This window comes from Molossus molossus, unplaced genomic scaffold (genome assembly GCF_014108415.1).
Source record: "Molossus molossus isolate mMolMol1 unplaced genomic scaffold, mMolMol1.p scaffold_m16_p_18, whole genome shotgun sequence".
NCBI classification, from domain to species: domain Eukaryota; kingdom Metazoa; phylum Chordata; class Mammalia; order Chiroptera; family Molossidae; genus Molossus; species Molossus molossus.
In genome coordinates this window covers 24,551,815-24,568,315 of record NW_023425353.1, presented here as the reverse complement: position 1 = coordinate 24,568,315, position 16,501 = coordinate 24,551,815, and the positions used below count along the sequence as shown (strand labels likewise).

The window sequence follows — 16,501 nt, the reverse complement described above, 5'->3', positions numbered from 1 at the left end:
GGACCACTGGGCAGCAAAGCTATGAATATTAATATTGTGTTGAAATTGATCACAGCCTGTTTTAACTCAGAGCTTCTGGTAGGAGGAGGTGTGGCCTTACTCTGACCCTTCTTTCCATCTCACCGAACATCAGGAAGGCAGAGAAGGAACTTCTGACTTCTATTTGAGGGAGTGGCTATTATTTGGACATGGCATAAGTGCTGTGGGGAAACCCTCTCCCTCACTCATTCTGCTTTTCACTTTCGACTCAAGGGAATGGGTTTAGCAATCTAGGTGGGGTTGTCAGGGGGCTGCCGAGTTGGGTCTCTGCTTTTGGACCACGGTGGGAAGTAGGAAGCTCCTGTCTTCCACCTCTTCAGCCATGAATGTATATCCAATGCTAACTCCTTAGTGTCTTGGGAATCATATCATTTCCTCTTACAGGAAGATTTTCCTGGTTGACATATCATCATCATCACTATTATTAAATAACTTATTTTTTTCAAAACATTAGCCCATATACTGTGTTTCCTTTTGCAGGGAGGGGGTGGTGGTAAGGAATGGAGGGGGAAATGCCAATCATTTCACCCAGCTCCTTTCCAGCATACACCTGTTTCCCCATCCCCCAAGAAAGTTGGAAGCATATATAATTTGCTCCAAGAAAGCCTCAGGAGTTGATGTGCTTTGATTATCTGTGCGAAGCTTGGCCTTTGCCACCCTGAGTACTTGTGAGGTGGTTAAAGACAAACTGTAAAAACTCGGCCGACTTGGTATGGTGCATATGGCAAGCGCACAGGAGCCATCCCTGGCGAGAGGAACAAGATTTGGAGCCCAAAGACTTCTTAATGTTTAGGTGGAACTAGGTAAGTCACTTCACCTCTGTGCCTCAGTGTCCTCCTCTGCAAAACGGGATAACAGTGTAGCTCCTCTTAAGGCTGTAGCATAACATTCACTGCTTTGCTTAACAAGGAGACAGTCTGTGGCAGCACGCAGAGCTATTGCTTCCTCCGTTTTGCAGATGAGAAAGCCAAGGCCCAGCGAGGTTACTGACTTGATGATGGTTACACAGCTAACAAGCTTCAAGGCCAGGCTCTGAACTCAGCAAGTCTGTTTTCTTGGTGCTGCATCACCCAGCCACCCATTTCACAGTGCCATTCTGGGGCTTACTCACTTTGTTCCATGGGATCAGAGCTAGACCAGGGCAGTGCCTGGCAGGGTCAGGCCAGCTGGAGTTGGAGTCCTGTGATTCAAGCAGGTCCTTTCTCTTGGGCTTCAATGTTCCCATCTGTAAAATGGTGTGATACTCACCGCCTCCCTGCAGCCCTCTTCTGGGGTGAGAAGCAATGATGGATGTAAGTGAGCTTGGTCAAGATTAATAAAGGACGGACTAATGCCATCAGTAGGGGTCTTTAGCCTTATGAGGGAGACAATACGAGTTTCCAGGAACCGCCGCATCTGCAGAGAGGACTTGGGGGGAGCTTGCGCCTAGTTACCAGGCTGGCTCCACCCAGTGTGGAGGCAGTAGGGACAGTGGCTGGCACGACTGGGTGGGCAGTGGTTACCAGGGAAACAGCTTGTGGCGGCTGTGTCTGGCCTGGCAGCTGGTGCTCTCCCGCAAGGCGAGGAGTTCGGCAGCCCTCAGGGGCACAGGGCCCCCACGACAAACGGTCTCTTCACACACGGGAGGCTGGGAGAAGGGGCGGGGATGCGTAGCCTTTTGTGTAGGGTCCAGAGAAGGAATGAAGCCTGGGCCCAGGCTTGCTGGGAGGGCGGGGAAGGAGGAGGGAACCCAGCCCCAGAGGCCAGGGGCAGGGATGGTTGCAAGTAATTCAACCCGCCTCGCAAGGCTGTTTAGGAAGGACAGGTGGGAGGCCTGGGAAACACCCAGCGAGCTCTGTGCCCAGCCTGTGTGGCTATAGTGATGGCTCACTCCTGCTACTGACTGCTTATCTGCTCTGCACCTGGCCTCCTGCCAGGTGCTTGGCCTGCGTATCACCTCTCTTTTGACAAACCCACCAGAAGGTATTATTATGCCCCATTTTACAGATGAGAAAACAGACTCATCTGTAAAGATGAGCTGAAGTGACTTCTACTAAGTGGATAAAACCAGATTTGGAGCCCAGGCTGGTTGTCGCCAATGCCTGTGCGTCTGCACCCTTTTCATGTCCCCAAGGCCTGTGAGTGTGTGCCCTTCCCATGTCCCCCAAATCTGTGTACACGTGCCACCTCTCTGTGGAGCCGTTTGCTGAGGGCTCCTAGTGCCTGGCACGGAACTCACGTTATTGCTAGTCTGATCCTCGCAGCGTCCTGCAGGATGAGCGGAGTCACCTGCCTTTTACAGGTGGGAAAAGGGCTCAGAGGAAATGACTTGCCTGCCTAAGACCTCACCTGGCAGAAATAAGATGTCAGCTCATGACACCACCTGGAGTCCAGGTGCTGTGGGTCTATCTACTCTGCCACACAACTCCCCTCCCCAGGCCTGGAGCTGGGCAGCAGTGGACCCCTTCGGGATGCTGGGTGTGGGCTGCCGGCAACGAGAGTGAGTCTCCATCACTCTGCTGTTCTGAGGGCCTCACGGACCCCATTATGCTGCTTTTGTTGGAGGGGTTGTGCACAGACTTTGAGTACTAACACATGGGTGTTATCCCTGCCTCTCAGGACCCTGTTTTCCATTTGAGAAGATGAGAAATGGCCACGAAAAGCAATAATAGTAAATGATAGTCACAGCTAACCTATATTAAGCCTCTAATACAGTTCAGTCCAATAGAAGCTTCTGCAGGGATGGAAATATTCTGCAGTACAGTAGCCACTAGCCACATGTGCTTTTAAGCACTTGAAATGCAGCGAGCGTGACTTAGGAATGCATTTTTAAATTATGTAATCAATTTAAATAGCCACATTTGGCTAGTGGCCACTGTGTTGGACAGTGCAGTGCTAAAACAGTTGAAGCACTGTACCAGCAACTTGATCGGATGGTTATTTATTCTTACAACATGTGATAGGTTATTATCACCCCCATTTTGCAGAGGAAACTGACTCCCAGGGAAATGAGGAAACAAGGTTGCCTGGCTGAATGTGAGGAAGGGCCAGGCTTTGAATCCCCTGGGCAGGTAAACCCAGAGCCTGCTACATTGTGTTACCAAGCTGATGTGTCCCTCCACCACAGGAGGGCTTGAGGTCGAGGTCAGGATGCACTGGGACCAATACGATGACAGCTAGGACCAGTGAGAATGGCACCAGTATGACAGAGGGAGTGCAGGGTGGAGATAGGAGGCAGAGCGGGACAGGATTCCTGAGAGGGGAGGCATTGGATCCCGCAGAGAAAGCGCCTTGACTTGGAGACTGGGTAATCTTGGTTCCTGTCTGCCCCTTACTCCGGATGTCAGTCACTTTCTTGGTGATCCTGGGCAAATCACTATGGCTCCCCGAGTCTCAATTGCTTCATCTAAAAATAGGAAAGACAGTAGTACCAGTCTCGGATGTGGTGGTCATCAGGCACGGTTGCGTATAGATGTGATGAGGCTCTGCCGGCTGTACCTACCCTACGGTTCACTCTCCTGTTAGCTCCTGAAACTTTATGCTTGGGGGTGGGGGCACCAGCTGCTTCTGTGGAGCAGAGGGGCCAAACGCTCACAGGGTCTTGATTTTCAGGATGAATACGGACAGTGAAAGTGGGGTCTCACCATCTCAGGAGGTGTCAGAAAAGTTACCTCATTCTTAGGACAGGGTCTGAGAACTAGAATTGGGTGGGGCCTGGGAAACTGAATTTAAAATTGCTCTTAGGGTTTCTAACCCAGGATAGCCATCTGCAGGCTGGGGACAGAGGCCTCTGGGGACACGTTATTGGCATTCCTAACTGGTCAGACCTGTTGACCAGAGCTGCAGGCTTTGTATCAAGTTTCTGGCTTTGTCTGCCTTTCTCGTTTTTTATTTTGAAAGATTTCAGACATTACAAAAGTAGAGAGAATAGTATAGCAAGCCTCTTCCCCATATCATCACTACAACTAAATTTCTATGATTAAGGCCAGTCTTGTGTTACCTGTAATTCTACCACTCCCCAGCCCCCTGCCCAGGGTTATTTTGAAGCAAGTCCCAGCATGTCTTCCTTTCAAATAGTCCCTGTGACCCTCTCATAAATTTCTGGTGGGAGTCAAATTGGTAGCATTTCAGAAGAGAGCAGTTTAGAAGCCCCAAACCCCTGCTGCAGATGCCTTTGACCTGGCACTGCCACCACGCAGGTGATGTACCTGCACAGGTGAGGCGCAAGGTGAAGCTTGAATGTGGTTCTTCCCTGCAGCATTGCTGACTATAGTAAAAGATTAACAAGTTCGGAAAAGGAGACTGGTTCGAAATGTTTACGGTGGAATTCTACAGTGCTGTAAAAAGGAATGAGGAAGTTCTTTATAAAATGGTATGGACTAGTCTCCCTGATGTAGTCTCAGGAAGGGAAGGTACAGAATGCTGTGAATGATATGCTATAAGACCCGTAAAAAGAGGAGACATAATATACTTGAAATATGCCATTGTTTCTGGACGGGTGCCCATGGACCTGGTGACTGGGTTGCCTTGCCACAGGGGGACGAGGTGGCTGGTGGACAGGGCTGGGAGAACACACCCAAACCCCTTTCTCTTTGTGTCCCTCTACCTTCTCACTTTTGTAACTAATTTTTAAAAAATTCCCATATTTTGCCTGGCCGGCATGGCTCAGGGGATTGAGCGTCATCCCGTGGACGAACTGGTCCCAGTTCGATTCCTGGTCGGGGCACATGCCCGGGTTGCAGGCTTGATTCCTCGGGGAGGGGGGGTATTCAGGAGGCAGACAATTGATGTGCTTTTCTCGCATTGATGTTTCTATCTCTCTCTCTAAAAAAAATTAAATTAAAAAATATTTTTTTAAAAAAGTCCTGTATTTCCTATCTAAAATGAGTTGTAAAGTTCTGTCCATGCAAAAACTTGCACAAAATATTTATAATTGCCAAAAATGAGAAGGAATCATGTCCTTCAGTAGGTGAATAGATAAACTAAATATTATGCCAGTCATTGGAATATTATTCAGCAATAAAAAGAAATGAGCTATCACCCTGGTCTGTTTGGCTCAGCAGTTAGAGCGTCGGCCTGTGGTCCAGCAAGACCTGGGTTCGGTTCCCGCTAAGGGCACGTACCTCGGTTGCAGTTTGTCCCTGGCCCTGGTTGGGTCGTGCAGGTGGCAGCCACTCGATGTGTCCCTTTCACATCGATGTTTCTCTTTCTCTCTCTCTTCCTCTCCTTCCTGCTCTATCTGAATAAAAAATGGAAAAATGCCCTCGAGTGAGGATTAAAAAAAAAAAGAAATGAGCTATCAAGCCATACAAAGACATGGAGGGTCCTGGTCAGTTTGGTTCAGCAGTTAGATTGTTGGCCCTCGAACCAATGAGTCGCAGGTTTGATTCCAGTCAAAGGTATGTGCCTCAGTTGCGGTTTGTCCCTGGCCCGGGTCAGGGTTGCGCGGCAGGCAACCAGTCAATGTGTCTCTCTCACGTTGATGTGTCTCTCTCTTTCTCTCTTTCTCTCTCTCTCAAGATAAATAGAAAAATATTTTGGGGTGAGAATGAAAAAGAAGACATGGAGGAACCTTAAATGCTTACTGCTAACTAAAAGAAGTCAGCTGAAGAAGCCTATATAATGTATGATTACAGCTGTATGACATTCTGGAAAAGGCAGAATTATAAAGATATAGTAAAAGGATGAGTAGTTGCCGGGGTTGGGGAGAGGAGGAAGGGAAGGATGAATAGGTGGAGCGCTGGGGATTTCTAGGGCAGTGAAAACGCACTGTATGAGACTATAATGATGGATACCTGTCATGTATTTGTTCAAACCCTAGAATGTAAAACACAAAGAGTGAGCCCTAATGTAAACAAACCATGGACTTAGTTGTAATAAACCCACCGCACCCATGCATGATGTTAATAATAGAAGAGAAGAAGAAGGGGTGTGTGGGAACTCTGTACATTCTTGTTAATATTTCTGCAAACTTAAAACTGCTCTAAAAACAGTCTGTTAACTAAAAAATACAGTTCATAATTACCTTGGATCCGAAGACTCCTCCTGTGCCCTCTGCCAGCGAGGTTGTGATTGTGAGTGGGGAGCATAAGGAAACTTGTTCTCATAATGTGGGTCGCCCTGGGTATTGCCATGACTGGCAGAATTGACACAGGCACAGTGGTCTTTGGTGAGGCTGTTGCTTAGAGAGTAAGCAGGGGCATTATGAGGGATGTCAGAGGAGTTTGGCCTTGATTCTATAAACAGTGGGGAGCCATGGAGAATTTTATCAGGAGAGTGACACGGGGAGAGCTGAGCTTCAGGAGACCTTGCATAATTAGTTCTGCCCTTTTGCTGGGCCTCATTCCTCTGTCTGCAACCCAGGAGTCTGCACTAGGCCATCAAGGAGGTCATCTTCAGCTCTAAGGTCCTGAGATCAAAGCCTTTCATGACTTCCCAAGACCCTCTTCCTCCCTGTCCCATCCCCTCTTTATTTTTCTGCCACCCAGTGTTGTGCTGTGACTGGAGCTGCCTGCTGGGGGAATGTGTGCTAAATGAAGTCTGTGCCTTGGGAGCAATTGTTTTATTTTATTTTCTTGCTCCTTTTGAAATCTTCAAGGAGAAAAACCAAATCTGTGCCTGCCCCGAGGAGGAGCAACTTGGAAGGGAGTTAGAAAGACAGAGATGGGTAATCAAATCCCCTCGGTGCTTCTGCCAGGGCTGTTTCCTGCTAGAAAGACTTGACTCTGAGGCGTCCAAGCTGTAAGAGGTCCCGTGCTCGACCCAGCTTGGAAGGCTCCAGCTGCTTGTGTGAATTGGGGGAGGTTTCTCTGCTTCTTCCAAATCAGCTCCTGTCATCACAGTGTGATTTATGAGCTTTTCCTCTAAAATATGAGAACATTGGCTCCTGATTATGTCCTGTAATGGAGGAAGGCAGGGGCTGCAGCATTTCTGATAAATACTATCTCTTTAGACCACCATCTTGTTACAAAAAAGGTACAAGAGGCTGCATACAGATGGATTAAAGTCTTTTTAAAAAATAAAATAAAATAAAATAACACAGCCTCAGTCTAATGGGGTGTCAGGAGGGTTATTGCTCCCATCTGAAGGCTCCGGGCTTGATTTCTAGCTTAATTGCCACATACCAGCTGTTAAGACCAGAGGCTACTTACCTCTGAGCCTCCACTTCTCCATCTATGGGGGAAAAGTGGGGGAACACTAGCAGTGCCCACGTTATAGGGGATGCTGTGCAGAGTATGTGAGATGAATAGCTGAAGAACTCAGCACCAGGCTCGGGCAGTGCTGGGATTATTAGGATTATTCTAAACCCCAAAGAGTGGATGGTCTAAAAGTAATTTGAAAAATATTTGTAAAGCATTTTTATAATTATGTGTTGATATGGCAGGGCTTGAACCAGGAACGAAGGCATCTCAATCCAGTTCTACAAGTAGGCCGTGTCGTAGGCGTACCTGTACAGTTTGCTACAGTTCCTAGGACAAAATGTGGCCTTGGACAAGCTCCTGATCTTAGTTCACACAGAGCCTTAGTTTCTCCAACTGTACAGATGGATAATATAATATCCATGTCTTGTGTGTGCTCTGTGTGAGTGTGTGCGATGTGTGGTGTGTGTGTGTTATATGAGGTGTGTGGTGTGTATACATGTGAGTGTGTGTGGTATGTGGCATGGTATGTGGTATGTGTGGTTCTGTGTATGATGGGTATATGTGAGTGTGTGGTGTGCATGGTGCGTATGTGTTGGGTTTGGGGTATATGTGTGTGTGGTGCATGTGTGGTATGTGTGAGTGATGTGTGGTATGTACGTGTGTGGTATATGGTGTGTGTGTGTTATGTGGTGTGTATGGGTTAGTGTGTGTAGTGCGTATGAGTGGGTGTGAAGTATGGTATGTGTGTGGTGTGGTGTGGTGTGTGCGTGTGTTTGTGTTGAGAGAGACTCCCATAATCACAACACTTAGTGTCTTTGGGTAAAAGCCCTTGGTAAAGGTAAATAGTAATTTGCTATACCGATATTTACATCCTGATGACCCATGTGTGCTAAGAGAATCCACCCTCAGAGCTTAAATTTTATTTGAGGAGCTAAGGCAGATAAGACACAGGTACATGAAAGAATTAAAAACCAGCAGGAGGTGGTCTGAGCCTAACAAGTACCACAGGAGTTCAAAGGAGGGTCATGAGGGCTGAGCAGTCCAGACTTCCTGGGAGGAGCAGTGCTTGACATGGGCTCGAAAGCAGTGGTTTTGGTTTTGAAATTTTTTTGCTTGCCTACCCTCTAAATGAACTTAGGGAGAAAAAAATCTCTTTGCCTCACACATTTTAACTTGACATCTGAAAAGTTTCATTGTAAGTTTGAGTAGTTACAAAGGATATAATTTCTGCCATATTGTAAATATTGACCTTGTAAAGTAAAATTATAGTACTCTCTTAAATGTATCAAATGGAAATGAAATAACACAGCAATTTTTCATTTTGCCTTTTTATTGAAGTATCACTTATATAAAGTAGAATGCACAGATCTTAAGCATGCAGCTCAATTAATTTTTACCAGTGAACTGACCACCCAGATAGAGGTGGGGTATATATCCAGCATTCCAGAAAGCACCTTTGTGCCCCTCTCAGTCACTATCCATTCCAAAGGTGACCATTTCTCTGACCTCTCTCATCACCATGTCATCATATATACCACTATAAATTAGTTTTGCATTATTTCCTTTGTTCTGGCTTCTTTCAATAAACATGAGCTCTGTGAGATTTAAGCATGTCCCTGCAGGTAGCAGTACTTCGTTTTTCATTGTTGTATAGTATTCCACTAAAGGAATATTTCACATTTTAAAAAATTGTGTCTACTCTTAGTGGACATTTTGGGTTGTTTCTAACATTTGGCTACAAAGCTACTGTGTTTTCTTCTCTATATTTTGTGGACATAAACACTGATTTCTTTGGGGTATGTATTCATGAGTGTAATTGACAGGTTATAGGATAAATACGATAATTCATTGATGTCCATCACCATTGGTCAAAAATTAACTGCACAAGTCAGAAATTTTACATTGTTCCTTTCTTTACCATCTTGAACTCATAATTCCCTTCTATTTCCTTCATAGAATTTTATCTTAATATATTTTTATGCTTGAAAACTTTTTTATTGATTACTCTATCATACTTCTTTTTACCCAAAATATGTATGTGAATGGAAATGGATGTTTAAAAAATTCCCTTTAACCATAAAACTCAAAATATCCTTCTTTTGGATTGATTTATTGTACAACTCATCAAAATAATATAAATGCTTTCTAATTTGATAAAGAACTACTGAACATAAAATGTAAGATAGTCTGGGAAATACTTCTCATAGTGCGGTGGACAGGGTGGTTGATGCCAGTGCTTCTCATACATTACAGTGCATAAGGACCATTGGGGATCTGCTACAGTGCAGATTCTGATTCAGAAGGTCTGGGGTTGGGGCCTGAGATACTGGCAACCCCAGTGCTGCTGGTCCATGGGTCACATTTTGAGCAGCAAGAGTCCCTAGATTAAAGGAAGATTTGCTGACACCAACATTCTCCATTGTCCATTTTTTGGGGGCACCCAGATATCTTGACACTTAGGGTCACTGAACCTTAGTCGGATTCTGTATGAGGGAGAAGCTGGTCTGCAAAGAGGGAGAAAGACTGCTGTGAAGAGGAGGTGGCACAGGGAGGGGTCAGGCCGTCTAGACCGACAGTCTCTGGTGGAGCAGGAGCATGGGAATGGAAGCAGGACCGCCAGCGGATTCCCTTATAACTCTTCCTGCCTGCGGCCCCCTGGGGAGTGTTCGTGTACCCCAGGGTAAGGCTTCCCCCTTGAAGACCACTTCTCTAAAGGATGCTACGATGGTGCTGTCACCATTTCAGAGGGTGCCCATTAATGCACGTGAGATTGGACATTTCAAGGACTGATTTGGATGGTTTTACAGTGTATTGGGGGTAAATCCAGGGAAGGTACGTTTGGGGCTGAGTGATAGAGGGCTTTGCGTTCCACACTGAGGAGTGGGACTTAATGCTCAGGTAGAAGGGGCCATGAGATGATTTGAGCAGGGTAGTGGTGTGAGCAGGGTGCTGAGTGGCTTGTGGGGTGGCCGGGAAAGAGCTAATGCAGTGACAACACTGTGGGCTTGACGATGAGGTTGGCTGTGGTCACTGAGATTCGCTGGCTGTGATTTTTATCTCCACCACCCTCGACCCCCACTTTTGCCCTGGTTGCTCAGACCCCGTTTGCTCCGTCAGTGTTTCCTGAAGTGTGCGCGACATTCCTCTAGTGGTACCTGAGATGTTTATGCACGGAGCTCAGGATAATTCAGAGTGGAACACTGACGTGGCCTAAAGTAACACTGAAACCCAAGAGCGAATGGCACCCCTCCAGCCCTGTCTCCCGCCGACATCTTTCTTTAACGCTGCTCACGGTCCTATTTTTCTTTTGTTGATAGCAAGCAGCTTAGGCTTCGATAAGCAGTAGTCTCTAGAGAGAATTTTACAAAACTTTTGTTTTCGTTGAATTAATTTTCTGTGTACCGGCATGGCAAGTGGTCCTAGTTTCCCCTTACTGTAGTGACATAAAACTGTTTATTTTAAATAAGCTCATTCCAATAAGAAAAGTGAGCCAGTGTACTAGATGGTACGGAAGGAATAACAATGCTGGAGGTACGCGGATGGGGCAGATGTAGTGGTGGCAATGTGCAGTGGTCCGACTCTGGGAAACACTGGGTTAGAACATGTGGCAAAAACTGGCGAGTGCCAGGCCCTTGTGCCAGTGAGTGGAGAGGCTCTGGGTGGTGGTGGGGAGGCACTGGGTCGGCTGGGTGGGTCCCACGGCTGCCCCACCACCAGCCTGACATCCCATTCCTTGCCTCTGCCCGCAGAGATCCGCACGCAGCTGGTGGAGCAGTTCAAATGCCTGGAGCAGCAATCCGAGTCTCGGCTGCAGCTGCTACAGGACCTCCAGGAGTTCTTCCGCCGGAAAGCTGAGATTGAGCTGGAGTACTCCCGCAGCCTGGAGAAGCTGGCCGAGCGGTTCTCCTCCAAGATCCGCAGCTCCCGGGAGCACCAGTTCAAGTGAGAAGGGGCCAGGGGCTGGGCGAGGGGAGGGCAGTGCTGGGGAGGGCGGGCAGTTGGCCGCAGTACTGAGAGAAGGCGAGGACTCATTGGAGGGAGATGGCTGCCTCTGAGACCCTGGGTCTGCAGGACACAACACCCCCAAGCCTCAGTCTTCCTTAGTGGAAAGTGAAGATAGACTAGTTCCTCTGCATAAGGGAGCTGCAGGGGATAAGTGGGTAACTGGACAAGATAGTAAGTGCTCAATAAATCGCTGTTGTCGTTCTCATCCGACCAGGGACTGTGCTAGCCTCCATTTGGGCCAGGGTAACACCCCGCCTCCTTTCAGGGTATCCTGGCCCTATCTTGTGTTTTGGGGCCAGCCAGCCACTTCTGAATTTCTTTAGCACAAGGGCCTCAGAATGTCTTCTTCATGGAACCGGTGCTCAAAGCATTTCTCTTCCTTACTCCCCTGGAGGACGCATGCCGGGCTGTTTCCCTGCCTTGTTACTTTTTTGCGACACTCAAACCCCCCATGTACTAGTTTCTCACGCTCCAAGTGCTGAGTTCTTGGGGACACGGTCCTCTCAGGTTTGTGGGGACTCTGAGCCCTCCAGCTGCATCACCTGCTGTGCTCAAAGCTATCCTAAGTGTAGGCAGAAGATAGAGCCTCACATGGGCTTACTCACCCAGTGGGCAGCACCCCTCTGCAGCCCTTGTCCTCTTCCATGCTCCCCAGAGGGTGCCCTTTCTCGGAGCATCTCTCCAGCCAATGGCCCTCAACCCCAGGAGGCCAGAGACTTACTTCAGCCCACCTGACCTGATCCTTCTTTCTCTGTGTCCAAGCACTTTCCTCTCTTTCTACATATTTTTACATTGTGGTAAAATACACGTAACATTAAATATACCATCTTAACCATTTTTAAGTGCACAGTTTCATGTATTATCCACATTCAACAGTCATGTGGCTATCCGCAACATTTATCTCCAGAACTTTTCATCTTCCCGAACTGAAACTGTGCCCGTTCAACATGAACTCCCCTTCCCCTTCCCCCAGCCCCTGGCAACCAGCACCCTGCTTTCTGTCTCTGAATCTGACTACTCTGGGGACCTCATGTAAGTGGGATCCAATAGTGTTTGTCCTTTGTGACTGGTTTATTTCACTTAGCATAGTCCTCAAGGTTCATCCATGTTGTAGCATGTGACATAGTTCCTTTTTTTTTTTTTTTAAGGCTGAATACTATTCCATTTATATACAGACCACATTTTGTGTATTCACGCATCTGTTATGCTTCCAGCTCCCTGTCTGTTTTTTGCATCCCACTCTGGCCCGGGAGCTGGCTTCCTGTAAACTCCCCTAAGCATCTTCCTCAATCTGGGCCGCAGCATTTGAACACTTGCTTTTGTGCTTTCTCTTGACATCTGGGAATAAAAAGTTGCTTTATTAAAGGGCAAAAATTCAGCCCTGGCCAGTTTTTCTCAGTGGTTAGAGTGACAGCCCGAGGACCAGTGAGTCTCAGGTTTGATTCCAGTCAAGGGCACGTACCTCGGTTGCGGTTTGTCCCTGGCCCTGGCCCAGGTGCAGGAGACAACCAGTTGATGTGTCCCTCTCACATCAATGTTTCTCTCTCTCTCTCTCTCTCTCTCTCTCTCACTCACTCTCTATCTGAAGATAAATGGAAAAATATCCTTGGGTGAGGATTAAAAAATAAATAAATAAAAAAGAAATAATAATAAAGGGCAAAAACTCATTGCTACCTTGCAAATACCATTCCTTGTTTTTCTACCCAGTTGCAGCTCTTTAAATTTTCGCCACAGAAGGAAGCTTCTAGAAATAACTTCCTCCCAGGCACTGTCTGGGTCCTTTCACATACATAATCTCATTTTTCTGTTACATATTTTGGAGAAATATGTGGTGTTTTTTTTTCCGAGTGACAAAAGCAAAATGCTCATTGTATACGATTTAGAAAGAGCAGAGAGGTAGGAGAGAAAAACACAGCCCTGCACCTCAGAAGCAGCCGCCGCCCACGTTTTGGTGCCTTTCCTTGCCTGTCTTTTAATGATAACAATGGCAACGGTAATTTATTGGGTGTGTTAACTGAGCACTTACTTTGTGCCATGTGGGCATTACTACCGAATCTTAAAGACGAAGACAGTGAAATTCTGAGAAAGCAAATTGTCTGAACATGTCTGTGGACTGTCACTGGAGACAGATTTGAACCCTCACGGTGGTTCTGCCTCCTCGGCCTGAGACAGGAGAGGCCTGGATGCAGCCTGGGAGCAGCCGTGGGATCTGACACTCCCCTAAAACCACAGACGCAGACCCACGCTGGGAAACCCAGGTCTCAGCTGAGCTGTCACGGGGCCATCCAGGGCTGTGCGGTCGGCCTGGAGCGTCGGCGCCTGCCCCTCTCCTTCCTCTTGGTTTGGGATCAGCTCCCTTCCCATTCTCAGTGTGAACAAGGAGGAGAGGGGAAAGGCGGGTCCCCTGTTTCCTTGCATGGCTTGTAATGAGCTTGGCCAGCCCCTCACGGGTTCATTAACTGGAGCCACCAGACGGAACAGGAGCCCCAGCTGGCAGTTGGGCTAAGCAGGCGGCTTGACACAGAATGAAAGTCTAATGAGGGAGTGGGCAGGCCAGTGCAGCTGGCGTGGGCCCTCTGCACCATGCTAATGTGACGGCAGAGCCCCAGCGGCTTTTGGAAGCAGGAGCCTCTGGGGTATGTCTGGACTTGCCCTTTGGCCCCAGGGCCGACCGGCACTGACCCCTGGCTGCCTCTTCATTGGAGCTCAGCACACGGGCACTTCGTCCTGGCTGTCCAGAGAAGCCTTGACTTGCTGTCTTACAGATGCTTCATTTAAGGGGGTCTTCCAGGTAGCCTCTCGGGGCCTTGAGGGCAGTGTCTAGGTCTTGTTATTTTTTTCCCACTGCACTTGGGCCAGTGCCGGGCCGAGACGGGTTGTTTGCCAAAGAGTGGGAGAAAGGGAGGGAGGGGATTTTCTTAGCCTATAAAGTTCACTCTGGCCGAGAGATTTGGTTCAGAGAGCGAACTGATCTGTTCCAGATCTCACAGCAAATTACTGGCAGAACTGGGGTGGGAACCATCTTGGTCTGTTTGGCTGCTGTAATAAAGCAACGCAGACCGGGTGGCTTAGAAACAGGAACCTGTTTCTCTTGATTCTGGAGGCTGGAATTCTGAGATCAGGGTGCCACGTGGTCTGTTTCTGCTGAGGGCCCTTTTTCAGCTTGTAGACCACTGATTCTCCTTGTACAGCCGGCCCTCGTGTATCACAGTTCATCAGTTCCAGATTCTACCGCGATAAATGAATTTCCGTGAAGTAGGATTCTTATTTATTTGAAAAAACCGCGGTAGAGTGAAGCCGCGGAAGTCGAAGTGCGAAGTGGCAGGGACAACTGTATTCTGACGTGGCAGAGAGCAGAGAGATGACGCAAACTCCAGTGACTCTTAGAAGGGCACTAATCCCATTATCGGGGCTCCACCCTCATGGCATCATCTAACCCTAATTACCTGCAGAGGCCCCACCTCCTAATACCATCAGTTTGGGCTTATGGGTTTAACATGACTTTTTCGGGGACACACCTTCAGTCCATAACAGGAACTGCAGTCTCTTGACTCTAAGTCCAGTGTTCCTCCTTTTGCTGTGGGCCCCAGCTGCTCCCAACTAAAAAATGTAGTCGCCCAGGAGGTGCTGTGTCCAGAGCACATGATTAAGAAAGGCTCAAATGATAGCTCCCAGGGTTTACCTGGGGCAGACTGAATATTGAGAGTAAAATCCCATCACGTTTCTGTTCTAATCACACCCTTTTCAAAGCACTCTGCCATCTTTGCTGATGATCCTGATGATAAGCCAGGGGCATGGACAGGACCGGGTGGCTTTATCTCAAGGCGCCTGAGTGCCAGACAAGCCGGGTCTTCTTTTGCAAAGGACCAGAGCACGCTGTTGAGGGGGAAGACTCACCATTCCAGACTCGCAGCTCAGGCTCCTGTCTCCAGGAAGCCATGCCCGTCCTTTATTTATTTGAAACGCCTGTAATGAGGATCTCTTATTTTCTTGGACTATGCTCTGTGCCGAAGACACAAAAATGAACAAGACATAGTCCCTGCACTCAGATATTCTCTCTTCTCTCGGCAACGGAGCTCGTGGCCGGGGGCACGCCCATGGCTGGTATGGTTGGGACAGACACCCACTCCCTACAGCTGTTTGCTGCCGCCTGCTTACTCTCCAGGTCAGCGTGCAGGTGTCACTTTCTCTGGAAACTTCTCTGGAATCTGACCTGATGCTTCCTCTGTGTGCCCATGATATTCTGTACCTGTTGCTTTGCTTATTCATCTAATATGTATGGAGCCCCTGCCAGGCCCTGGTTTACAGTGATGAACAAGAGACCTGGTTCCTGCCATGGTGGAATTTAGCATCTAGCGGAGGAGAGAGGTGAAGATTCAAATATAAAAATACGAAGAAAAAAAAAAAGACAGTGTGTCATCAAATGATTCCTAGGATGGAAGTAAATATAATATGCTGTGTTCTGGTTATCTATTCTATGTAGCGGCAGTACCCCCTAAACTTAACGTATCTCATGATTTAGTGGGTCAGGAATTTGGATAGGGCTCAGCTGGGTGATTTTTCTACTTTATGTGGTATCAACCGGAATCACTTAGCGATATTCAGCGGGTGGCTGGTCTGGGCTGGAAGGTCCAGGACAGCTTCATCCATGTACTGGGCGCTTTGGTGGGGTGGCTGGGAGGCTGGGCCAGCTGCGCTGCCTCCCTCTCCGTGTGGTGTCCGGGCCTCTCTGCCTGGTGCTTCAGCCAGGTGGGTGTAGGACTTCAGACATGGTTTCTCAGGGCTCTGAGCAAGCAACGGGGAAGCTGCAGTCCTCCTGCAGGTGCGGCCTAGAATGGGCGTAGCAGCACCATCAGCCCTGGCTCAGCATCCCGGAGACAGGAGATGGAGCCCTCTTCTAATGGGAGGACGGCCGGAGGCTCGGCAGCCCTCGTTAGTCCTCCACACTGAGCTAGAATGGCAGTCAGGGAAGACTTCTGGAGGCAGTGGCATTTAAGCAGAGCACCTGAGGGGTGAGAAGGAATAGCCATGGGGCAGTGTGAGCAGGAGAGAGGCCAGTGGGGCTGGAGCTGGTGATGAGGGCGGGGTGGGAAGTCACTGAGGCCGCATAAGTAGGGAGTAGCGTGATCCAGTTATATTTTTAAAGATTGCCCTGGATTGATGGGGGCAGGGTGGGGCTGAGGAGGTCATGGGGTGGGTGGGAGTGCCGCTCTCCAGGCAGCTGGCAGTGGTCACCTGGGTGACGGCGGAGGATGAGGAGGAGTGGATGGATGCCGGGAAATCTTCCAGAGGCAGAATTGGGGAAAAGAGGAAACAAGGATGCCTCCCATTCCTGA

The 16,501-nt window shown here is 48.3% G+C and overlaps 1 protein-coding gene across 2 annotated transcripts in view; it reads left to right on the top strand.

Annotated features, from left to right (window-relative positions):
* The window catches only part of SRGAP3 (SLIT-ROBO Rho GTPase activating protein 3), a 229,625-nt gene that overhangs the window by 101,068 nt on the left and 112,056 nt on the right, over positions 1-16,501 (top strand). For both annotated transcript variants that reach the window (XM_036267035.1, XM_036267034.1), the window contains exon 2: positions 10,910-11,102. In XM_036267035.1, the coding sequence (XP_036122928.1) occupies positions 10,910-11,102 (193 nt within the window). The remainder of the gene's footprint in view (positions 1-10,909; positions 11,103-16,501) is intronic.